Genomic DNA, 27,751 nt, shown 5'->3' on the forward strand with positions numbered 1-27,751 from the left:
ACATTAAAAGGATAATTCATCCTTGGCTAAAACAGCTGAGACTTTCGTCGTCTGTGGATAGTAAAAAGTGAGCGAGTGATTCTGTGGAAAATCAAAATATCGCATCCCCGAAATCCATAAGCTGACGTATAGCCAGCTGTAAAGTATAAACACGATCATTTTAGAATTGTGTTATGTTTATCAATAAATAAAATAACGAACGAAGCTCGGTGCCCCGATATTGATGAATAATATGGAGTAATGATGATGATCAATTAAGACTGAAATCCTAAACGATTTAGGGCCGGTTTCCAAGCTCGGGATTTAGCTAAGTTCTAGACTTTAAACAGCTGGAGTCAGAAAATTGGCTTTCCGAAACGGGGCGTAGTCGCGGTAAATAGTTGCAGCACAATAAATAATTATTTTCTCATTTCTATAATATTGGAAACGTTTTTCCTTGACGAAATGAAACATTCATAAATAATACAAAATAACTGAAACTATACACTATTTTCTTTTCATTTTATTTTGTGTTCAAATCAAATCAAATCAAATCGTTTATTGCACAAAATATATACAGAATACAACTGAAAGGAAATTGACAACTTTGTGCTACACGTCGGCAAAAGAAAACTTGTACGCCGACGTGGAGTCTTAATATAACTTATTCACTTATACATTAATATTAATATATAAAATGATCCTACAATATTATATATAGGCTAACAGTAATTAACATTCAACCAACTAAATATTCCATTCTAAGAAATAACAATAAATTAAAGATATGCATAAAGCTGAATTTAAGATCCATACAACATCAATCAATATTAAACCAAATCATTAATTGAATAAAAATAATTTTCTTTCACCCAGGTATGGAAATTTTTTATTTTAGGCTTCTTTAACAACCATCCTCTTGGAACTTTATTATAGAGTTTATTTCTCAATATGAAATACTTCTACGGGATAGGGTGCTATCAACTCTTTCAATTGTGATTAAGTTTTGAGCGACTTGTCTAGTTACTCTTTGAAAATTTTGAATATTTTTTAATTTGAGCACATGTTTCTTATAGTCTTTAAAATGAACAATTGTCTTATAGTGAACAGATTGGAATTTTGAAACAATGTGACACTTGGGAAATCTCTCGGATACCTCATTATTGTTTTGATAACTAACTTTTGTAAAACAAATAGAGGTTTTAAAGTTGAATCAAAAGTTCCTCCCCATATAGAATTACCATACTGAACTAAGGATTGGAATAGAGCAAAATAAACAGATTTTAGTAATTTTAGACTCAAAATACTTCTAAGCATGTACATTTTTAAATTGACCACCCTTAATTTTCTACAAAGGTAGCTAATCTGAGGTGACCAGCGTAGATGCTTATCAACAAAAATACCAAGATACTTGTAATTGTTTACACTCTCAATAACCTCATTGCAAGAATCACATGGATACCTGTTACAAGCATTATTCAAACAAAGCCTGTTCATATCTAGATCTCCTCTTGTTGTGGACTGAAGGTCATACATTTTGTTTTACCAAGATTTAGTCTCAAATAATTACATTTTAGCCACTGAGAAACCTTATAGTAACCCACTTTTGTTTGCTTGATAACATCTTCCCAGGAACCTTCTTGGAAGATAAGTGCTGTGTCATCAGCAAAACAAATTGTCTTAGACCCAACTGAGTCCAGTACACTGGGCAGGTTATTAACATAGATCAAAAATAAAACTGGTCCCAATACAGTCCCTTGAGGTAGACCCCATGTCACATCTCTAATCTCACTATTACTACCACCACAGCTAACGATTTGGCTTCTACCCCTTAGATAACTTTCAAAGAAATCTAACTCTATTCCTTGAATACCAATATTAGATAGTTTCTGGATCATTTTATCATGTGGTACTGTGTCAAAAGCCTTGGCCAGGTCCAGAAACATTACCAAGGTTTTTTTATTTGTTGTTCAATTTTCTAGTTTCTCGAAATCTAATTTAAACGTGATTTTGACTACGCCCCGTTTCGGAAAGCCAATTTTTTAACTCCAGCTGTTTTAAGTCTAGAAATTAGATAGATCCCGAGCTCGGAAACGGCCCCGTGATTTGGATGATACTTTTTTGTTTTCCCACAGAAAATATAAAAGAACAGCAGATTTAAATGTTGTTCAATTCTTAAAAAATCATTTGTTATAGCAGGAAATGAATGGAAATTAAAATTTATGATTATTCAATTATTTTACACATAGTTTTCCAATATCATTCTAGATATTCTTTGAAAATTCACAAATCGCATGGACCCCAACAGTTATCCCAAAAATATCTACTGTGTACAAAATATTAATTTCAAAAAACTCCGCACCCTCAAAACAATATGATATAGTAAAGTCATTCATTACTTTACATCCATTTTCATATTATTATCTTGGGATATATTACGATTGATCACACACATGAGGACAGGTTACACTGAAAACAGAAGAATAGCAATCTGCATTTTTCTAGGTTCAACATGGGTGATGGCAGGTCATAGGGATAAAAGTGATTAGAAAAGAATAGACAGAGGTTTTAGTTTCCAGGTGGGTTCCAAAACACCAGAGCATCATTCTAAAGCTTTTAAATGTGCACTAGCGGAGCAGGTCGCAAGCAGTCAACCTTCCAACAGAAGAACCGAGATCACGGTTTGATACCGTTCTAAATACTAGAAAACCAATCCCCTGTATTTCAATAAGTCTCAAAAGCATGATCAGGAGAATAGTTGTAAAAGCACAAAACTGAAGCAAATACAACATTTTTAAAACACGAAAACCGGAATGCAAACAGTTTTTAAAATTGAATCAACTGATACATACAATAAGAAGCCCCTTGATATGAACTGTTGTTCTGGAAAGACAATACACCAAACATACTTAATAATTAATATAAATTAATTATACATTTTGAAATTAGCTGTAGGTTTACTATAGTGAGGTCCACGTTATAATGGCAGTGGATAAATATAGAAGAGCAGCGTTGCCGATCCTCCGTCTTGTCAATGCCTTCTATAGACGGTAGCTGATACAGGTTTATTGATGTAATATTAACGGTTCATTCTCGTTTAAAACAATAATCAATTATATTTTATAAAGCATAAATTATATTTTTCAATAATTTAATAATGCATTTTCATAACCAAGATGAAATATTTTGTTTATTAATTGAATCGGTGTGAAGAGAAAGGGAACATGTCAAAAATCAGAATACAGAAAAACGGAATACAGATAAAATTATTCATAATTTCAAGATTGTTTTTTGTCATTAGGGTGCAAACTCTTTTAAGACAACAATTTTAACCTTGTATAAGCCCTTAAAATTGAGTTTTTTGTTAACTTCCTTTTACTCATGATGATATTATGAATTATCACTCTTCAACTTTTACAATAAACACCTCAACCGAAAGCAATCTAACCTCAAAGCAACGCGTGAATCAAAGGTAACCTAACAATAGCATAAAAATCACAACTGACAAACAGTGTTGATTTTCGAATGTTCGGCGTTGAAAGGAAACATGTGTGTAATGACTAGTTCCCTTTCACTCCAGTACAGCAAAAATACTATATCTGTTTCTCTTATAAAGAGAATGCTGACATGTTACCTTTCAACTCCAAACGATGTATCCCACAGTAAACAACTCATTTCAACCATAAAAAATGTTCATTCTAGTTTAAAATAATAAATTATATTTTACCAAGTCAGATATTATATTTCTCAATAATTTCATAATGAATTTTCATAATTAAGATGAAATATTTTGTTACTCAATTATAATTCTACATTGTTGAATGACGATCTGGCAACAGAGCAAAGCGAGAAAGAGATAGCGCTATCCGCTTTGTTGGATGATAGACAAGGATAGCAATACCATTGCTAATCAACACTGCCATTATAACGTGGACCTCACTTTACCTTCTACCCTTACATAAATTTATAAATTAGGAGTTCTCAGTTCAATACGATGAAGTGTAAATGAAATCAATGAAAAATACAAACGAAAAAAGACGAAATTTGAAAGATTTATGAAGCATAAAATTTTCTAACTGAAAATTCCATTTGAGATTTGGAGTTTTCAGTTCAATATAATGAAGTGTGAATGAAATCGATGAAAAATACAAACGGAAAAAATATTAAATTTGAGAGAGATTTATGAAGCGTAAAATTTCTAACTAAAAATTCCAAGTTAAGGACGGAAGTAGAGACTTATCCAACTGGCTTGATAAAAAATATTATTTATCACAGAACGGGTGGATTCTTTCTCGAATACCATGTTAAGCCGATCAAATTGCTTGACAATAATAAATTGTCACACAAAAAAGTGAATAAATGTCGTGTCAGTTTTTCGAGAATTCACGTATTTTTGAAATACACTAGTTCGAAGTGAACTGTACGAGACGGGAAAAATATATTTTGAAAAATAGTGATCAAACAAATTCTATTTTAGAGAGGAACAAGCGCCATCTTGACGCCCTAGCTCGTAAATCTTATGGTATAGCATTAACCATGAAGCTGAGCTGAACAATGCGCTACACATAAACTGAGTTTATTTATAATAACTTTGAATTATTCATTTGCACTGGTGTAGGCTAAAATGAATTGGATTGCACAAAATACTAAGTTGAATGCATAACAAATGAAAAAACCAAACTAGGAAACGACAGCTTGAAATGCATTAAGGTTGCTACTTATATTCTGATGACGAAATCATATATAAGTTACTATAGTGACGTCCAAATTATAATGGCAGTGGAGAAAGATAGGAGAACAACGATGCCCAACCTCTGTCTTGTCAATGCCTTCTATAGACGGTAGCTGATACAGGTTTATTGATGTAATATTAACTGTTCATTCTCGTTTAAAATAGTCAATTATTTTATTAAGCAAGAAATCATTTTTCAATAATTTCATGATTAAGATAAAATATTTTGTTAATCAATTATTAATTCTACAATATTAAAAGACGATCTGGCAACAGAGCAAAGCGAGAAAGAGATAGCGCTATCGGCTTTGTTAGATAGGAGAGCAACGTTGCCGAACCTCTGTCTTGTCAATGCCTTCTATAGACGGTAGCTGATACAGGTTTATTGATGCAATATTAACTGTTCATTCTCGTTTAAAATAGTCAATTATCTTATCAAGCAAGAAATCATATTTTTCAATAATTTCATAATTAAGATGAAATATTTTGTAAATTAATTATTAATGCTACAATGTTAAAAGACGATCAGGCAACAGAACAATGCGAGAAAGACTATCCGCTTTGTTGAATGATAGACAAGGATAGCAATACCATTGCAAATTAAACCATGCCATTATAACGTGTACCTCACTATAATATTTAAGCTAATGTTGTTCATATTCAGCTCAGATATGAAATGATATGATTGAATTACTGTATAAAAAAAACGAATTCGATCAGAACATTCGAAGAGCTAATTGATTAAAATTCTATGTTCTCAAGTTTGTTTTCTTTGATCCGTTTAGAAAATTGAACAAAATGTGTGAATAGGAAGGGATAAGTTCTATTCTCAATATTTTGATGAGTTATTTACTCACTCAATAGATAATAAACTAGATGTTTAGTTCAGAATTGAGATTGAAAATGATGAAATAATCAATCAAATGGACAAAATCTGTTAAGCTCTCTATTTTTCATGCGTGTTGTATGTAATTAATGATTATTTTTTAAGGTTGCGTTTGACTATTGTAGACTTATTCTACATCTTTCTCTTTCAAATTAAATTTTCTACAAGTTCTGTAGAAATTTTCTTGTGTTTATTGTACATTTGACATAGTATATCTGCTTCAAACCTTAAAGAACTTGTTTTTCGCCCCACTTGGATGTAATGAGCTGGTTTACGTATAAACTCAACCTCCCATAATAATCTCAACCTCACATAATCTTTTAGGTTATTTAGACAAATCAGAATAAAAATAGAAATACTTGGACAATTTCCTGATATTCAGATTACCTCAGATTTGCTAGAGCTTTGACCTTCCACTTTTGCTTTCGGAAGTGCTTAATGAACAATTATTCTCATAGTATATTTTTCTGTGTGGCGGAAAATTGCGTTCGCATTACGGGCAAAAATGTTTTTCCGGCTCTCAATCTTTTCTAGTCCTCGGCCTATGGACTCGGACTTGAAAACCGATTTCGAGCCGGAAAAGTCTCATTTTCGGCCCTAGGTGCGAAATATACTATTTCGGGACTCAGTTTCGCTTATTTTGTCACATATCTTAAAAATTACTGTAGCTACAGGTCTGGAAACGGTTTTATTCAATTTCCCAGTTCATTTTACATAAAGTATGCTAAATTATGCTAAATTATACATCTTAATTAACAGCAAAAAAATACCCATAGGGCTTCGTCTCAAGAGGGGAACTGAAATTCAGACGAAATCTTTCACTCTGTATAACTTGGTAACCAAGCATTTTCGGACCTATGTTAATTACAACTATTTTTATTCTTTTGATGTGAGGAATCACGCCCTGGCTTATGGGCACCTTTTTTCAGAACACTCTGTATAGGGGAAAAATTCTATAGGAACGCTAAAGAAGGCTTATATAGTGGATAAATTTGTAATTGGGCGAGATAATTCTATAATGTTCCACATTATCTCCTACACGTTTTCTTCACATCATCATTTACAAGAATATTCAATGTATTTTAGAAAGCTTTTAGTGTAGGATTCTGCAGAGCATTAGGCTTTAGACTAATTTAGGCTTTAGACAGAGCATTAGACGATCAGCTACAGTTGGCTTCAACAAATTCAACGTGATGCTACTAATCCTGCATTATTTTTGTCTCTTCAGAAGACATAGCATCCCAAAAATTCAGTCAGCAGACTTTAGAAATGGAGCCACTCGACTAGAGAATGGTGGTCCTTGCTGTTGTAAATATAAAACAAGTTGAATTCAGTTGACTCCCACACACTAGGCTGGCCAGCACCATCACAATGCACGAGGAGGTGAACAAAAATTTAATTACTGTGCCTAGTTTATTTACTACTGACGGATATTATTCATTCTGCTAGAGTGGGATTCAGTTAACTACTGTCAGTATCACTAGAGATGCATGAGTAGCAAGTTCATTGGGTCCCGGGTAGTTTTTTTTACTGGATATGAAACTGAAAACAGAATTGTCGCCACAAAGTTATTTTCAAACTGACAAGGTCGCACGATGGTTGGAGAGAGAAGAGACGATGGGACAACATGGTTGTGAGTAAGACGAGAGAGAGAGAGTGAGAGAGAGACAGTTCTAAATCATCGACTGGTGCCCGCGTGTGTTGAGGACGCGCAAATGACAACCGACTTAATCACCTGCTCACGCGGCTTTATGACAAACGTTTATTCTGTACTCTTCACCTGTCGCACTCCAAATATTCGGCAGAAAGTGTTGGCAGCGCGCTGTCTTTCTCTCCCCACCCCCTACCATCTCCCTCACCCATCCTGATTTACAGATTTTACTTCTCCCTCCGTCTCATGTTACCCACTTCCTGCTTTTTCTACGCCCAATACGTGTTAACATAGAGAAGCAGTAGCGTGAGTAGATATCCCATGGTATAGGGCGTTTATGTCGCAACTTTTACTGTTATCCCAAGCCGATTATTGTCGAATTTTACTGTTTTGTTGGGGTGAGAGTGTATGAACGGCACAATATGAGAGACTACCAGCGTCACACAGCTTCACTGGAAAGAATTACATGAACTATAGGCTTGAGATAACAGTAAAAGTTGCGACATAAACGCCCTATACCATGGGATATCTACTTACGCTATTGTTTCTCTATGGTGTTAATTTCTTAACTGCTATTTTCAGATAAAACTCTGGATTACTGTAAGAAAGCCAGGCACCACTGATTCACTGGATACATCACAATAGATAAATTCTAAATTGTAGTAAATACATTTTTTTTACTCAAAATTGTGTGCGAATTAAGTTATTATTTTAGTTACATAAGTAACATAACCTTTAGACTGTGTATTCCGAATTAAGGTTTGAAGCAGTTTTGAGCAAATGCCTGTTGTTTTTGCCAGGATTGTATTTGCATTGAATAAATAAATACATAAATACATCACAAGAATGTAAAATTAGATAAATGAGATGAGCGTAAAATTGTAGATGAGAAAATTCATTCGAAAATTCCATAGAGGTTGTGAGGAGTATTATCGTATTTATTCCATAAATAAACTAGGCTCAATGAGTCGCTATGGGATAGATTCTTGATAGTAATAACCAATAGATGTTTCGATCATGCTTTGTTTCCCATATGTCCCATTTATCGGTCCCATTGACCGAGCGAAGTGAGGTCTAAGTTTCAAGTCAACGGTTTTGCCATAGCCTACTATAGATAGTATACTACTATAGATATAAATATATAATATTTATATATTATCTAAAGTAAGCCATGGTTTTGCATTTCTCTTTATGTTTATATGTTTATATTTATGTTCCGCATTTACAGCGAAACACAGCAATAAATTATCATGAAATTTGACAGGTATGTTCATTTTGAATTTCGCGTCGACGTATACATACGGTTTTTTGAAATTTTGCATTTTAAGGATATACAAAAGGAAAAGGAGTCTCCTTTGAACGCCAATATTACCGTAAAAATCAGACTTTAGAATATTATTCATCATAAATCAGCTGTCTAGTGGACTATAATACTACCCGTTCAAAAACATCGAACATCTTGAAAATGTATCTTCCCATCAACGTTAGTAGACAGTTGTCTACTAGTAGTTCTGTGAACAGTAGACCTCGCGCTCAGTAAATTACATTGACCTGCTGTTATGTTTTCTCAAGAATTAATGAATAATTTATAAATTTAAAATCTCTAGAAAAAATCCTAAATAAACATAGAGCTTTCTGTCCTATCGTACCACCGTGACGTGTCGTCCCGGAATGTGAGTGTGAGCGCTGTTATCAGGTCTGGCTGTTATAATACAATGGTATTACACATATTATTATAATATTATATTATAGTATTATACATACATATTATATATAATATGGTATTACACAAGTATTTAAAATTTGTTTAGTTATTTATTGGACAGAGTAAACAATACAGTAGTCGGAAAAGAAAAAAACAGGCTATTTCCCAAAACTCAATTTTGTGTAATTTTTGTATATTTTTTTCAATTCAAATGGAAAACGAACCCAATACCGAAGTATTATTGTATTATTGTGTTTTTTGTGTATTTTTTTCAATTCAAATGGAAAACGAACCCAATACCGAAGTATTATTGTATTATTGTGTTTTTTGTGTATTTTTTTCAATTCAAATGGAAAACGAACCCAATACCGAAGTATTATTGTATTATCTATCATTATCCATGCATAAGTCACAGACTCATGGGTATAATGAGAAAAATGATAACAATCTAAAAGTTTGGGACGTGTGAGATTTGGAGTAATTACGCTCTCAGAACCATGGAATCTGTATTATTTGGAAATTGATATACTGTATTGATACTGTGAATTCACAATATTAAACCAGCGTTTCAATAACCATTGATCCCAACAAAATAATATTGAATTCTATAATTAGATGATTCATTTCAATAATCAAAAGCGATTACTTTTGTTGAATTTTATGTTCATTTCTGATACGGTTACCTTGATCGCCAATATTGAAAAATACTATAAAAAGCACAAGATCTAGTTTATATAAATAAAACATGGATTCAATCATTAATACGATTTTATTGATAAGTTTAAAAAGTGCAATAACCATATAATTACTTTTACATTGGGATTCAATGCTGAGTGAATTCAACAATTGATATACCTAATCCTATTATATTAAGCGAGAATTTCTGTATTTATATATCTGGTTATTTATGCTTAACGGATCAAGAAAACGGCTCTAACGATTTTCAGGAAATTTGGAACATATTAGGTTTATGATATAAAGATTCGATTGCACTAGGTATCATCCTAACTCGCTGAATTTCATTAAAAAGATAATATTCATCCTTGGCTGAAACAGCTGTGGATAGTAAAAAAGTAAGTGAGCGAGTGAGTATGTGAAAAATCAAATAACGTATCCCCGAAATTCATAAGATGACCTATAGCCAGCTGTGAAATATAAACACGATCGTTTTAGATAATTGTGTTCTGTTTATCAATAAATAAAAATAACAAGCGAAGCTCGGTGCCCCGATATTGGTTATTGAAATATTCAAGTTGGAACAAGAATTCTGGTTGTAAGGAAATGTCTATTGAACCGAGAATCCGAGTCACTGAACTATTGAGTCTTATAATGATGTCAACTCTAATGTAAAATGCGTGTATTTCCAGCGATTCCACACTAATAACAATAAATTGCGAGTCCACTCTCGTGATGTTTATTTTCAACGGAAATTGGTGAGGATGATTTGTAAATTCTGAACAAATGCCAAGAGCACAAGAGCAGATCATAATATATGATCCATAAAAGTAGATTCTATGCAAACAAATAAATATGCCACGGTTTAATGAAATGATTTAAATAGCGTGAAATGATATTAAGAAATGATGTATGATGTCCAATTATTTGAATCAGCTGTAAAAAAATGCGAGAGTTAGTAGCCGTTTTAAAATAGTTATAGCGATTTATTAAATTAGTTTTAAAATAGTTATAGTGATTTTGTGGAATAGCCTCCGTAGAACTAGCATTTTTGCAATGTCACAGACTGGGTTCAACTTCTCGCAAAAAGAACAAAGTTGTACACAGTGAAGGTAGGGAAGTGATTCCAAGTGTGAATTCTGAGTTGAAAGTTGAACTTGAATCTTAAACTCTATTATTTTATGTAACGACTAGAAACGTTAGGATGTAATTTTACTTATAGATCGCTGGTTAAATTACAAATTTGGTGGGATGGAAATTGCTCAATTACATTTGGCGAAGGCAAATAGACCACAGCGTTTGTGTACTCGCTACCTGGCTCTCCAGTGCCATATGTCACGCCTAAAACTAGATCAACTGCATTCCTTCCAGAGGCCAAGTTTCGAGCGGTGGACAGTAGATACTGAAAGCGACTGGATAGTTTTGATTGATAAAATGCTTTTGTCCACTACGAAATAGAAGAGAAGGACCACTAAAATTCATGGAATCATAGAATACATGAAATCAACCATCAAGACATTCACTTTATATTTGCAATTTATCAGATAAATAATGATTTTTTTGTAATCTACAGTTGCAAATTTCTTGCCTCCTAGTTGTCAAGCTTACACTAATTTTAAAAATGAAATGCATTGAATATTCTTACCTTTGATACATTGTTGCCTAGAGTAACATCAGTCTTATTCCCATTTAAAGGAGATTGAAGTCGTTTCTCAACATCTTCACTGCTAGCGCTGAAAAAAGATTAAAATAAAAAAAATATATTCAATAGAAAGAAATACTGCAGGAAAACTGGTCCATCTCAATATAACTGAATTTGGTGCACCAAGAGATGTTTTTTTTTTTTTAAGTGAAAAAATCTGGTGTGGCGCACTCACACAACTTTCATTGTCGTTAAGAAAATTGACCACCTGACGCTAGTGTTCACGCGCATCTCAAGTCTACTATTCAAAGATCTGAGCCAGCTGGTGACAGGCCAATGACGCTGGAGACACATAAGGTCTGCTATCTCTTCATAGTGAATGATTAATAGAATCAACAGTTGTCCAACAATTTGCAATTGAATTATCACATTTTCCCAAATTTAGGTGAAAATGTTTCTTAACATAAATTGTAGAGATTTTCATGCTCAATTTTTTCCACTTGATTTTTTATGTTTAAATTGTATCTGAAGCATGATAATTGGGAACCTAAAATCAAACTTTGCATAGATGAGGCGGAGCTCCTGAATTTTTTACAGATAATATGGGACTTGTGGCAGTTGATGGAGCTTATCAATGACTATTTTAAGTATACATTTTCTCAAAATCGTTTGAGCCGTTTTTGAGAAAATCGAGAAAACCCCTGTTTTTGACAAGATTTTCGTCATTTCAACCGCCATCTTGAATTACATTTGATCGAAATTGTTCGTGTCGGAACATTATATTTTAAGGACCTTAAGTTTCAAATTTCAAGTCATTCAGTTAATTGGGAGATGAGATATCGTGTACACAGACACACATACACTCATATACACACACATATACAGATCAATACCCAAAAACCACTTTGTTGGACTCAGTGGACCTTGAAACGTATAAGAAATTGGGGTACATTAATTTTTTTTTGGAAAGCAAAGCAATTACCTACGGTAATAGGGCGAGGAAAGTAAAAATTCATATGAAGGGCATAATTTTAGGGACCAACGCTTGAGCCAAAATGTTACTGAATTTCCAATTACTATGTTGCCAATGAGGGATGAATAAAATATTTATATACATTTGTAAACAACAATATCAACATAATTTGTGTTTGGTTGTATTTTGTGTCAATACCCTATTGCATTAAAGTTGTTGCAACTTTTTTTCTGAGGTTGATGTCACATGAGACTAAGGCTTGTGCTTGCGTAATGTGATGAATGTTCATGAGAGCTACCGTATATGAAGTTTAGCTGGGTTGAGAACCACCGAAAATTGCTTTGTCATTTAGTGGGACTGAACTGAAGCATTTCACCAACGCAGCAACCGATATCTAATCGCTCTATCTGATAGGTCAATCACTTTCCAACGTATTTGAAAGTGTAGACCAGGTAATTTTTGAACGAGCACTAATAAAATAATGTGATTCATTATGAAATGGGAGATCAATTCATCAATCAACATCCTATGTTGGTACCTAATCACAGCCTTATAATTTTTAACCGAACGTAGTGAGGTCTATGTTTCAACTCGATTTGCTTTTGTCTGTCTGTATGAAACGCGATTACGGCCAAACGCGTTGATAGAATTCGATGAGATTTGGCAGGAATATTCCTTTTTCAACTGCACGTCGATGTATACACAAGGTTTTTTTTTAAAATTTTGCATTTCAAGGATAATATGAAAAGAAAAGGAATTCCTCAATACTCTGATATCACTATATCATCTACTTTGAGGATAGACTCAATCAGACTATAGAATTATTCATAATCAATCAGCTGACAAGTGGATTATTCATTGCATGCATTATATATTCATTGGCCGTGTCTAAGTCTATAAGGTAGGGTGTTAATATTTTTTATGATGCGTGCCCATCAGTATCAATATTCTTACTTTTGGAAAACAATTTAATAGGTGATTGAAAATAAAATAAAAAAATGATTAAATGAACTGAATAATTCCGAAGAAATTATAATATTCTTGTTTGAAAAAAATTAATTTTAAAATAGTTGAGAAATATTTTTATCAGATGGAAAGATTATCACGAAACTGGATAAATCATAATATGGGATACAAATTCAAACGTGAACTGAGTTCATTAACATAAGTGAGTTTTTGATCTTTGAGTAAACAAATAAGAGTTTTTAAGAGTAAATTATGATTCAACTGTAGATTGTGATTCAACTGAATCAACTAGAACAGGTGACATCAGATACTTGTGGATGAGAACACTGCGTGAGGTCTACTGTTTACAGAACTACTAGTAGTATAGTAATAATAGTCTTGAAAGCTTATGGATACACCAAAATTTTCCCCTTCCTCTCTGTTAAAATCTGAAGAAGCATATCTGGTTTGCGCACTAGCATTCGCCCATGCAGACCATTTTTACTTTCCTTGCCCTACTACCATAGGTAAGGAAAGTATTGCTTTCCAAAAAAAATTAAGGTACCCTAATTTCAAGTTTTCTATACGTTTCAAGGTCCCCTGAGTCCAAAAACATGATTTTTGGTGTTGGTCTGTGTGTGTGTGTGTGTGTGTGTGTGTGTGTGTGTGTGTGTGGTGTGTGTGTGTGTGTGTGTGTGTGTGTGTGTGTGTGTGTATGTGTGTGTATGTGTGTATGTCTGTGAACACGATAACTCCATTCCTAATCAACCGATTGACTTGAAATTTTAAACTTAAGGTCCTTATACCATGAGGATCTGACAATAAGAAATTCAATAAAATTGAATTCAAAATGGCGGAAAAATGGCGGATAGTTACTAAAAAACCATGTTTTTCACGGTTTTCTCGAAAACAGCTCTAACGATTTTCTTCAAATTTATACCATGAATAGCTATTTATAAGTCCTATCAACTGACATAAGTCTCATTTCTGGGAAAATTGCAGGAGCTCCGTAATATTCTTGTGAAAAATGGCGGATAATCACTAAAAAACCATGTTATTCACGGTTTTCTCGAAAACGGCTCTAACGATTTTCTTTAAATTCATATCATGGATAGCTATTTATAAGCCCTATCAACTGACATGAGTCTCATTTCTGAGAAAAATACAGGAGCTCCGTAATATACTTGAGGAAAATGGCGGATAATTACTGAAAAAACCATGTTTTCCACGATTTTCTCAAAATAACTTGACCGTTTTTTTTTCAAATTCATACTCTGTATAGTTATTTATCAGCTCTATTAACTGGCATGAGTCTCCTTTCTGGGAAACTAATGGGGGGTCCACCCTATCCTTGAGAAATGGACTTAGTAACCTCCTTCTCGTGCATGAGGTAGGTGGGTAGAGCAGTTCATAAAAAGAACACATAGTCGAGATATTTCATCTGTAGAACAGCTGTTTTGACGACTTTAAAAAAATGACGAATAAAAAAAAACATCGAATTTCACAATTTACACAAAGGAAAAAAATGACGACTAAAAAAAACATCGAATTTCACAATTTACACAAAGGAAAAAGTACTCTGAAAATAATTATATATACACATATACAAAAGTCTGATCGTAGTTTCAAATATGAGCAAGGAAAGTTGTGTGAGTGTACCACACCAGATTTTTTGTATGTCATTTACGCTAAATTCATTCATAATCTTCATAATACTGTATAGTTTCTCTCTTGATAATGTGTTTGAGTACATGTGGTTATCATTTTTTAATTTAAAAATAAATAACTTTCTATAGCCAGTCTTCTCACTCAACTCTCATTCTCACATTTCGCTTCAACGACTAGTTTGACGAAATCATCATTTTGAATGAACAGGTTATTTAATTGACTCAATTGAAGATTCTACTTGAATTAACAATAAGGGATCTGTTATAGTGAGGTTCACGTTATAATGGCAGTGTTTGATTAGCAATGGTATTGCTATCTTTGTCTATCATTCAACAAAGCGGATAGCGCTATCTCTTTCCCGCTTTGCTCTGTTGCCAGATCGTCTTTTAACAATGTAGAATTAATTAACAAAATATTTCATCTTGATTATGAAAATTCATTATTAAATAAAGGAAAAAAATAATTTATTGCTTAATAAAATATAATTGATTATTTTAAACGAGAATGAACCGTTAATATTGCATCAATAAACCTACATCAGCTACCGTCTATAGAACTCCACTGCCATTATAACGTGGACTTCACTATAGGATGAGAGATCTCTCTCTCTCACATATGAGTACATAATCTACATTATACATACATTCTTCTTTTTTCGGCTGAGGGTGATGCCCACATGAGCTATACGCGGATGACCAGTTCAATGATGAGAGATGAGTGGCCTACAACTGTAGGTGGGTTCCGAACCACTGGGAAGATTCTTGAACTCATGTCGTCATCTCTCATCATCTTCACTCTCACTAATTACCACGGCACAAGCCTAAGAGCTTATGTGGGCTTATGATACGAAATGCGCCAGAGAAACTTACTTATTTAAAATGTCAAATACAAACAAAAGTATGTATTTATTTTTTCTTTATTCAAAATAATAAATGTGCTTTAGATATTATTTCAGTCTTTTTTATATGAGAATACAAAATCTCAATTTTTTCCCTGCAGTCTTGAAAATAACATCAGACCAATGGCGACCTCCATTGCGCATACTCTGATAGAGTCGATTTTTGAAATTTCGTTGCAGTATATCAATCAGTATGTTGGCAACGGCGTCGCGAATGTTGTTCTTGAGGTGTGCTATGGTCCGTGGTCGATCGACGACGAAAAAAATCGCATTGAGGAAACGCATGGAAATGAGCCTTGTCAAATGACCGCGTCTTCAGGCAGGTTGTCAATCAGCATATCACATGCATTTTGACGGGCAACAAAATCGCGTTCAGTCAATTCTTGAACAACAGCCAATTTATAGGGATGAAGTTGAAGGTCTTCATGGAAAATTCGTCGAACAGTGGAGTCAGAAATCGCCATAGCAGCTGCGTGTTTGCGAGCTGAACGCCGGGGAGAATGCACAACTGACTGCCTCACTCTTTCGATACTTTCTGGAGTTGTGATGGTTCGTTGAGTCCATTTCTGGGTTTAGCGACAATTCCACACTCCTGAAATGAGTTAACCAACAACAGATTCGAATTATGGCCAGGAAAGAGTCTGTGGGGAGGAATTTCAAATCGAGCGCGGAAGGTGATCGACCATTAGAAAAGAAGCTCTCAACTGCGAAGGCCCGCTGGTCTCTAGACCGGAGCATGATGGCTATTTACTTGAGGGAGGATAAATTTGGGAACTTCCCCCTCCAGATGCGCCCCTCTACACGACCAATTCAAGGCACGGGAATTTTTTCAAATAAGTAAGTTTCTCTGGCGCACCTTTTATTAAGATATTTAGAGGCGTATTTATAGCTGACCTTTCGGTGTGGAGGTCACTGGAGGTGAGACTGGACTCGTCACTGCCGACACTGTTCAACGAGTGGCAGTTGTGTTCGCGCTGTCTCCTTTCCTCCCATTCTGCCCGCGCCTCATCCTGCACTCTTCTCTTCAGCTCCAACACGCGTTTCCGCTCCTCCTCTATCACCAGGCTACCTGTTAACACAACAACCAACAATTATTACTTTATTTATTTATTATTTCATCCACTGACCACCTGTAAAAGGTGTATAAGGATTTGTCAATGTGTCCTTAATCAACAGTAAAATGTTATCTATCCTCATAAACCTCCATCTTAAGGTTTGTAAAAATCTTTATATTCCTCCACTGAGTAGGCACATATGGATAGCAGCCCTTTTTTCAATAAAATTCTGAAAACTTTACCTGACGTTTCTTTTATGTGAGATGGCAATAAGTTGTACATCCGGATACCTGAACTCCTTACCCCTCGCTCATACATAGTACTTCGGTGTGCATCATCTCTCAAATTATTTCTGTTTCTGGTCGAATATTAGTGAAATGTTTCTCCTGTATTGAATTAATTCATGTATTTTTAAAAAAGCAGATTGTTTCAAGAATATATAGACTTGGGAGAGGGAGGTTTCCAAGTTCTTTGAAGTAGGGCCGACAACTAGTTCGAATTGACTCCCCTATCATCACCCTCAATGCCCACTTCTGCAATCTGAAAACCTCCACTTCACTGCTAGAATTGCACCAAAAAATGATTCCATAGTTCAGAAGGGAGTGGAGCAGGGCGAAATACACACTTTTAAGAGCCATCGAATCCAGAGAAGCCTTCAGGTTTCTGAGAACAAAAATTGCTGAATTAAGTTTGGTTTTCAGGTATTCCAGATGTGGTCTCCATGAAAGATCAGAGTCAATCACCACTCCAGAACTCTTATCCTACTCACAGATTCTATAAATTGGCCTTCAATTTCCAAGCTATCCCCTTTAGTGGTTCGAAAAAATTAACCTTCACTTTTTATTTAATTTGATTTTTATCATACTATAAAGTCTAAAGTCTTGTGATCATACAGCTTAAGGAACATTGTGTTAGTATCATCAGCGCCTTCTTCATAGGGAAGTGTGCGGGAATCGAAAACATGTTTTCACATTATTTATCATGGGAAAGAACCAAGTTACTTCAGTAATATAGTAGATAAACATTCTTGGTATTTAATGTTATCAGTTTCAAGTGAAACAATTGAAATGTAATTTATTCACATATCAGGTTAACACGAAGTGAAATAAGAATTTCAATTGGATAGCATTTACAAATTCTCACTCTATAGATGAGTTATTAACAAAATGTTGATAACCTAATCCTTATAGATGCTATTAGATTGAACGGAACTTGACAAACACATATATTCATCATGTGTAGGATAAGTTATGTTCAATCTAATAGAATCTATAAGGATTAATAGTCCAGTCAATATAGACATAAAAAAGGGGGTGTGCTTGCAATTTATATTGTAGTTCTGATTTTTTAATATATTATTTGGGTACATAAGAGAAGTCCAGAACCAATTTCTTAATGCACAATTTCCTTGTGTTAGATACAGGGTCGCCCAAGAACCTCGTATTTTCGGCTCATTTTTCAGTTTTCAGCTACTTCTGCCAAATCTCGTAGTCGGACAGAAAAATTTGCTCCTGCCTTTTCTTTAGATTATAAAATTATCTCAGCACTTATTGGAGATAGAGAGTTCCGAATGACATCATTTTATATATAATTTTATAATCTAAAGAAAAGGCAGGAGCAAATTTGTCTGTCCGATTACGAGATTTGGCAAAAGTAGCTGAAAATACGAGGTTATATCGTACTCTGTATCTAGCACAAGGAAATTTTGCATGAAGAAATTGGTTCTGGACTTCTCTTATGTACCCAAATATTATATTAAAAAATCAGAACTACATTATAAATTGCATGCACCAATGTATATAGTGACTGGACTATAAGTTATTGACATGTTGTTGATAACTTTGGTGTAAACCCAGCTAAATAGTAACAAATTTGAAGTACTCTATGTTTATCGACTGCGGTGCTTTGGTAGGAGTAGTTTAGTATCGAGTCAAACATAAAGGTGCGTATAGATATACGCGCCACGAACATGAGCAATTCACTTTTAATCAGCTGATTATATCTGTATTTTTACAGAAACGGTAAGATACATATATAAAAAGCTTGGCATCAGCTGATTAAAAGTGAATTGCTCATGTTCGCGGCGCGTAAATCTGTACGCACCTTAATAGCCACAAACATTATAACACGGAAGAAGATACATGTTTCGAATTCAATTAATCATCTCATTAACTGCTAAAGATAAAAAGGTAATTCACGGAAGTTATGCCATCGCAATTGTGATTTGTATTACTGCATCTCCTCGAGTTGAAAATAGAAATAATAATCATTTTGGTTTTAATGAGAAGCTGATCGATTTGAACCACTACCTCCGTGAACAAAGCCATAGTGCATGACAGGTGGTTGATGGTAACGTCAGTACAGGTAGGGCTCCTACACTAATGAAAGCACTAGCTGATATAGATCAGCTGAAATCAACAAATTTTTATTGGTGTAGGAGCTCTACCTGTGCTGACGTCACCAGAATGCACTATGGCTTAGTTTATGGAGGTAATGGTTGAAACAAGAAACTACCAATCAAATCAAACAAATTTAAATAAATAACCCAAGAACAACTTTTATTGGTGTAGGAGCTCTACCTGTGCTGACGTCACCAGAATGCACTATGACTTAGTTTACGGAGGTAATGGTTGAACCAAGAAACTACCAATCAAATCAAACAAATTTAAATAAATAATGCAACAACAACTTTTCATCAAAATATGGGAAAGAAATGGTACAGACCACAGCAGCCTAGTTTTTGTTTCATGGTCATAATTTGTTATTTTTTTAAAAGTTTTTTAACCAGATCACTCCCGTGATATCCGATGGGTACGTTAAACTGTAGGTCCCGGCTGAAGTATGACAGTCGTAAGGCCCATTGACAGCTTAAATTATATAGTCAGGCGGTGGAACCTTCCCGCAAGGGACTCCCCACCAACAAAAGCCATACGAATTTACTTTTTATTATGATAACAGTGTTTTGTACAATAAATAAATAAATTGCAATACTTGATTCTATCTTACATTATTTTTCCCATACCTATGGAGAAATTCCTGTCAAATAATCCACAGAGTTATAGCTTACCTTGTTTAGCGAGATGCAGCTGCCTATTTCGTTCAATTTCTTGTAAGGATGCTATTGTTCTTCTGCCGAGTGAATTGGTTGAGACTTCCATCGGTGCACCGGAAGTCACCCTCGATATCCTGTCCAAATCATCTTGGCTCTGCTTCTTACTATCCTGTAACCAAATTGGGAAAAATATAATTTCAAACAGTTTTTCAAAACAATGGTTTCGATGCCAACAACAGCCTTACATTTTTGTAGGAATTTAAATCAGGTCTTAGACCCTCGTCTTCAAAACATAACATATCCGGTTATGGACTGCCCTTAAAAAATATTCAGTTCTTCTTCCACATCCACTTTACTGTATTTGAATGTTTAAACGAGTTGAATATTGTGAAAAGTCAGGCAATAAAGAATCTTGAGGTTCACTTTCTGGTACAGGGCTAGGTACTTGTATTTACTTGAAAATAGCTTTAAATCCGAAACATGTCGTGAATAATGAAAAATTAATGTTGAAGAAAGGGTACATAGGCCCGGTTGCACAAAAGTCAGTTGAATTTTTATCGTAATTAATTTTACGAGAACCCTTCGCTGATTGGTTCTCCAAAAATTAATCAATATCGTGATAAATCCAGAACCAGGTTCTCTAATTGGTTATCCTGAAATTAATCATAATCGTGATTAACCTTCCGGTAGTCGCGATCTACTCAATCACACGAGCAGTCGCATGTTGTAATTTTTACAACATCCAATTTTCCAAGTGTTGTGTACTCTGTTTACTGTTAAAACATATTAATTAATTATATTATTACTTTTTCCATCTTCTTGGATTATTTTACGCCTATGAACATTTGGATGATTACCATTTCATAGCTCAATAAGGTAAATCAAGCAAAGCCGTCAATTCTGTGTTATTGGTTCGTTTACAGTCCCCGTATACAGTCTTTCCCTATCTTATGCACTGTCGCGACTAAATGGCACCTTAAGACTTAACTATTGCTCGGTTGATACTGCAACTCAAAGGGGTGATGGGGAGAACGTTTCGGAATGCATAGGTGACTCATTCACTGACATCACCCAACCAATGGTTTTGTGCAGTAAAAAAGCTGACACTGTTGTACTTTTAACAACAGCGCGACTGCCGGAAGTTTAATCGAGAGCCAACTTCTCTAATTGGTTCTCCTAAAATTAATCACAATCGTGATTAATCAAGAACCAACTTTTCTGATTGGTTATCCTAAAATTAATCACGATTAAAATTAAACCGGCTTTGTGCAACCGGCACTGAGATTTTTAATGTTGATGTCAGGGTAAAAGTTGCTAACCCTGTGTTGGTCGAGCAGCATCAGTCGACTGCGAGCCTCCTCGATATGCCTGAGCAGCTGGAGCCGCTGCAGCTGCAGCTGATGAGCGGAGGCGGCTGCCTGCGTCTCTGCCGCCTGTCGCTGCCCCTCCAGCGCCTGCAGCCGCCCCCGCCGCTCGCCACACCTGGCGGCCGCCTCCGACGCCTCCCGACCCACCTCCTCGCGTCGCGATAGCCAGCACGCCTCCTCCTCCAGCAGGCTGAACTCCAGGTCTTCAAACGACTGCAACACAAGTCAATTCACTTACTACTAGCAGAGACTATGGGAGCACTAATTCAATAGGCAATCAAATGTTCACAATTACCATACAAGATTTAGAAATGATTTCATTATAATGGAACATAGGAGAGAAAAATTTAAACAAAGTCCAGCGTATATGGGAATGAAATTCATGAGGTACCTCCCAAGTAACATCAGGAGAGAAACGGATAGGGCAAGATTCAAAATCGAGTTGAAAAAGTACCTAATAGAGTTAGAAATTTATAGTTTTAAAGAATTTCACCCGGGGAATTAGGGATACATTACCAACCTTGTTTGTTATTGTATTGTCTCTTTTTTGTTGTTTCTTTCATATTTTTAGTTTTATGTTTAAGAATTAGAAGTATTGTTTAATGAGATGACGCATTCATGTACAATATACATTGTATGTCTTGAATAGAGAGATTGATTGATTGAGACAAGGTATTAAGGTATTGATTACAAGGTAATAGTCATGGAATCTTTACTCTATGCTACTGAAATACGAATATTCTCACATTCCTTCAAATTCATACATTACAAAATGCAATCCATTAAACGCGGATTACAAAATGATATGATATAAATATATAATAAATAAGTATAAATATTTTCACTATTAAATTTTATAAAGCTTTAAAGTGAAAAAGCACTCACATTATTTGATGAGGCGACGTCCGTTTCGTGCTGGTATTGCACATTTTCAAGCCAAACAGGAACTGAAGTGTTTAAGGTTATGAGGGTGAAATTTGGTTGGGGTGGAGGGGAGTTTTGGTGGTTAATGGAGGAGTATTTAAATGAGTTTGTCAAACAGGGTGTGGGAGGAAAAGTTGATTTGGTCATTAAGAATATTGTTTGGTGTGTTTGTATATTTCAAACTGTTCTAGTACATTTAATTTTCTGTTTTTGTGGGAATAGTGGAGTATTTCGAGGTTGTTGTCTATGTCAGGGTGTGTGTGGTCAGTGTAGATAATGTGTTCTGCAAAGGTGGAATGGGAGGACGGATGGGTAATGGCTCTTGTGTGTTCTTTGAATCTTATATTGAAATTTCTAGCTGTTTTACCTATGTAGAATTTGCTGCAATCTCTACAATTTAGCTTGTAAATTCCTGGTCTATTGTATTGATTTTGAGAGGTGTTTTGTGGGGACAAGAGTTTTTTTAGTGAGTTTTTTGTTCTGTATGCAACCTTGTATTTTATTTCTTGAATGATGCTGCTATTTTGTAAGTTTTATTGTTGTGGTATGTGAGGGTGACGAATGCTGTATGATTATCAGTGTTGTATTTGTCAGAGTTTTGCGGATTGTTCTTGTTGTTTTTAATTTTTTGTAGTAGTTTGTCAATCATTGAGGGTTTGTATCCATTTTGTTGTGCAATATATTTTATTGTGTGCAGTTCAGTGTTGTAATCTGTGGTTGTCATTGTGCAATACCAGCACGAAACGGACGTCGCCACATCAAATAATGTGAGTGCTTTTTCACTTTAAAGTTTTATAAAATTTAATAGTGATAATAATAGTGGAAACAAGATGGATAACCAACAACAAATATAAATATTTCTTATTTTCAACAAGTTACTTCTCACAGTTGGAGAATTTTCAAAAATGATATACAAACAGTTGTGTCACAGTGCCTCAAGGACAGAGCATGGAATAAAGTATGGAATATTATCTGAATAATAATAATAATAATAATATAATAATAATAATATAATAATAATAATAATACTGAGGGTAATGCCGACATAAGTTCTTAGGCTTGTGCGTGGGTAATGAGTGAGAGGGATGATGATTGATTGATTGAGTACTTTATTTATGTAGATTACAATATATACTGGCTTATACATTTATATACAATAGCTTATGATATAGCAAAATTATAGATGAATTTACATAATATAGACTAAGAAAATAATTATTGAACTGCATATAATATGAAACAAAGCAATTAGTAATAGCTATAGATAATATTGTTATGCATCTACATAAATTGGCGGAGCTTTGGACATATCAATGTCCATTCTTTAGAAAGAATATTAAAAATATCCTTCCCACTAACTCTCTACCAAAATGACGAGAGAATTAAAGTATATAAAGTGAGCTTTGAATAATATGGCGAGAATTTATGGTTAGCTGTACATAAAGAATGAAGATGATGCCAATATAATTATGAATTTGAAATATATAGAGTTAATATAAATGGCTTTTGAGTTATAAATATGTAAAACAAATAGATTCAAAGACAAATTTCAGTGTTCACATAAATTTATGGAAATTTATTTATTTATTTACAATACAAATGACACTGATATTATTAAATTGGTAGATAAAATAATAAGGTGGTCCTTATGCTATTTTTCTTCTAAATTTATAGGTAATCACACAGTCCAAGATAAGGTCAGAATTCCACGTGTTCAATTTCTAGACAATTTTAGCCCAAAATAAACATGGTAACTGTTAGTTTTGAATTTATATGGCCTTAACTACTAAATTAATTAGAAATATTCCACTCAATTACCACATGTAATGATATAATATTGAGTTGTTTAAGAAAATTTTGAGCCATGGAAAAAACACAAACTATGGATGAAGCAATATAATTATTGATGAAAATCTTAAACGACAAAAAATTTGTGTTTGAAAAGCTAGAATTTGTAAAATTACTATGAAGTTGAATGCAAAATTTCTCAGATTGATAAATCTAAAGATAACCAATGAGGAACTGAGGAAAACCCAGAAGAAGATTAGATCCTTTAAATCCAAAAGATTTATTTTCCTTGTAAAATGAATGCAAGCAAACACCCTCTTGCAAAGAATCTCAACCTGATTGAGCCATGAGAGTGTTTTAGAGGTAACAAGACCAACTTGTACTTAGAAATTGGTATACTTATACATATATCCTAATTGGTTTATTATTTCTTCAATATTGATATGTAATAGAAAACTACATTCGTTTGGATACAACATAATATTCAATTTTCAAGTACCACCACTGATTGAACCAAGCCACAATAATATTTCAACTTAAAATCTATCATCACAAAATATTAAAAGAGATACAGCGTTAAAATGTCATAAGCACTATTTGAAAAAAAATAGTATGAGCATTGTTTGAAAAAACTGAACTGAAACTAGTTACAGGAAATATTGGAATACCTCCATATCGTCGTTGGTTTCTCCATTATTGACTTGCATGTTAAATGCAATATTATCGCAACACTTCACATTATCAGTCACTCGACTCACTGCTCACTCAACTACATGAAAATTTTATTTTGCAATAAAACAGATTGTGGCATTTCATGGACACCTCCAATCGATAACTGGATGAGTCACACTGAACAGAGATAGTTCATAATATCGCAAACATTAATCCTCGTTCAACAGATAACACAGCCGATTGTTTACATTTTTTATGCACGAGGTATCCGTAAATTTCTATCTTCATTACAATAAAGAATAAGTCAAACTGATTACAGCCTATTGCATTTTAGCTTCCAACATAATAAAGTACAGTAGTATTCAATCAAGATACACAACATTAGTTATTCTTGATTTTATTATCAAGCATGAACAAGCATTTTAACCAGAAATGGAATGTCAGATCATGGAAAATAATTAGCTATAATTAATATTTTCTGAAAAACATAGATTACATTTAAAAATTAACAGTCTGTATGATGTGATCAGGAAACTATCATTTCTTCATTTCATCTGAAGGTATTTCAACTTGGTCATTTGTATTGATTTGATGTGATAGATCGGATGTATAATAAATCAAAGCATAAAACATAAATATAAAAACTAACAAAATTTCTGAACTTAGATCATCTCAGAGAAACTATATTGAGCAGAGAAAACATTTTGAAAGTTATTGTGATCTTTTGAGAATCATTATTCTTTCATTCATAAGTACATCATCAAAATGATAGGGAGAGAAAAATAAGGTAACCTTATGCTATTCCTCTCCCTAATTGGAAAAGGTATTTATTTATAAATTTAACATTATTTATAATTTAGTTTTCCACTTTTTTTAATCCCTTCTTAATGCATAAGAATCATAGATTCATCATTGAAAATTATTTTAATATAGTTTGGATCTCTAATAAAAATTGAGATCTCTATTTATAATTGTATAGATATAACGCATATTGTTATGATAACTCGAGCTTACGCACAGGCCTTTGTTGCCTATGTAAGCTCTTTCCTATCTGATACAAGAATTTTATCTATATATATAAAGCGAAATGGCACTCACTCACTGACTGACTCACTCACTCACTCGCATAACTAAAAATCTACCGGACCAAAAACGTTCAAATTTGGTAGGTATGTTCAGTTGACCCTTTAGAGGCGCACTAAGAAATCTTTTGGCAATATTTTAATTCTAAGGGTTGTTTTTAAGGGTTTAAAGTTCGTCTTTTAGCATGTATATTCTTCTTCTCCCAATCCCTAAATTATAATTGAAATTTCCATATCATATGTTACTATAGAACTATAATCTAGATAGAGTACCTCTTCGAAAAGAGGTTGTTAACTGGCAACTAAATTAATAATTTTGTCAAGTTGGCATTAAGTTGAGTTGACTTTGTTAGGTTGGCACCAAGTTGAAGATTTAAATGCATTTATCGAGGAAAAATTGATTGGGCACTGCTACTTCAATCCTGGAATATTATATTACTAACCGTCAGGCTCGCTTCGCTCGCCATATCCGTTTAGCCAGACGTTTAGTCTGGACCCCCGACTGGATTGTCCTAACATGATGAAAATGCAGGCGAGCCTGCTAATCTCATTCTTGGACAATTACAGTCGGGGGTCCAGGGGGCGGAGCCCCCTTGCTAGACGGATATGGCGAGCGAAGCGAGCCTGACGGCTAGTACAATAATAAAATTGTGATAGCTCAAGAGTTTTATTGTTAGTATAGTTCTATATTTTGTTGTTTTGATTTTAGTAAGTATATTATATCGATTATTGAGTTGTATAAACTTTATTGCTTAAAATTATATGTAACTGCTTTGAATTGTATTCAGAAGGAAAAATAAATTGAATTGAATTGAAGGTTACACATAGTCCGAAATAGGTAGTAGTTCTAGGTAGAAGGTATAGTTTATAGATAGTTTATAGGTAGTAGATAGTAGTCTTGTAGTTCTTCACTTCACAAAATTTTCATTCCTTAAATATGTTCAAAAAGTACATTAGAAATCATATAATTTGTTCCTATATTACAGTTGGGCCAATAAGAATAAACAACAATATGCGAATGATTTTTAATTGGTGAGATAAAGGATATTCTGATAGCAAACTTATATGATTACAAGTTGGTCTCTAAATTTGAAGTTGGTGTTGAAAAATACTACTATTCTAAAATGATGCACGATATTAGCTATGTATATTGTCATGTCGATATTTGTCATGTCGTTGTTAGCAACGGGTTGTGTAGCCAGAGGAGGCACGGAACTGGTTGTGTTCTAATACAATGTTTACTGATTATAAATAAATAACTTGGTAATCAACTTGACTTAGTTTATTTTATTTCATAAATATAATTATAACATTATTATTTAAATGTAAAATCTTTTATGAAATAAAAGAAACTATGTCAAGATAATTACCAAGTTATTTATTTATAATGAGTATACACTGTATTATAACACAAACCTACACACCTACTCTGGCTAGTATCGATGAGCTAGCAAGTTCTATGTGTGAATTATTCATAGTCTCCAAGTATCTTAAAAATGTTTATTGTTTATGAATTGATAATGGTAATTATTTATACTTTTACAGTAATATAGTTGATAGAAAGAAAAATTAAAACTTGATTAAATGATGAAACTCAAACTTAGAATGTTTGAAACTATATTGGTTGAATTACTACAGAAAATTCAAACATTAAAGAATAATAAGGTACAGTATTAGGATTGCACTTATTATTTGAATAATGAAATAAAAAGAAGCTGAAATTGACGAAGTATGAAGAAGTATTCAAATCGTAACTTACTTTTTTCTCAGCGTCCAACAGCTCTTGTTGTTGCCTCAACGATTCCAAGAGGTCTGGTCTCAACTCCTCATCTTTGTTATTCTGTAGCTGCAGTTCCAAGCTGTCAATAAATAAACGAATTACATTAGAACAACACAACTAAGAAACAAGTACAAGATTTCGAACGAGAACCGAAACAGGTGCATCATGTAGCAAAACGGCTGACATGAGTCGAGTTCAAACAAAGTATATTTAGCTTTTTAATAGACTACTTTTGTGCGACTATCCTTAATAGAATTGAGTCAGCGGGGGGCGAGCC

At 33.9% G+C, this 27,751-nt stretch overlaps 1 protein-coding gene across 5 annotated transcripts in view; it reads right to left on the bottom strand.

Annotated features, from left to right (window-relative positions):
* The window catches only part of LOC111064407 (pleckstrin homology-like domain family B member 1), a 226,716-nt gene that overhangs the window by 66,032 nt on the left and 132,933 nt on the right, over positions 1-27,751 (bottom strand). For all 5 annotated transcript variants that reach the window (XM_039425321.1, XM_039425320.1, XM_039425322.1 and 2 more), the window contains 5 exons: positions 27,454-27,553; positions 21,181-21,441; positions 19,877-20,030; positions 16,649-16,823; positions 11,274-11,361 (listed from right to left, as the gene is read on the bottom strand). In XM_039425321.1, the coding sequence (XP_039281255.1) occupies positions 11,274-11,361; positions 16,649-16,823; positions 19,877-20,030; positions 21,181-21,441; positions 27,454-27,553 (778 nt within the window). The remainder of the gene's footprint in view (positions 1-11,273; positions 11,362-16,648; positions 16,824-19,876; positions 20,031-21,180; positions 21,442-27,453; positions 27,554-27,751) is intronic.

Source organism: Nilaparvata lugens, chromosome 3 (assembly GCF_014356525.2).
Source record: "Nilaparvata lugens isolate BPH chromosome 3, ASM1435652v1, whole genome shotgun sequence".
Lineage (NCBI taxonomy): Eukaryota > Metazoa > Arthropoda > Insecta > Hemiptera > Delphacidae > Nilaparvata > Nilaparvata lugens.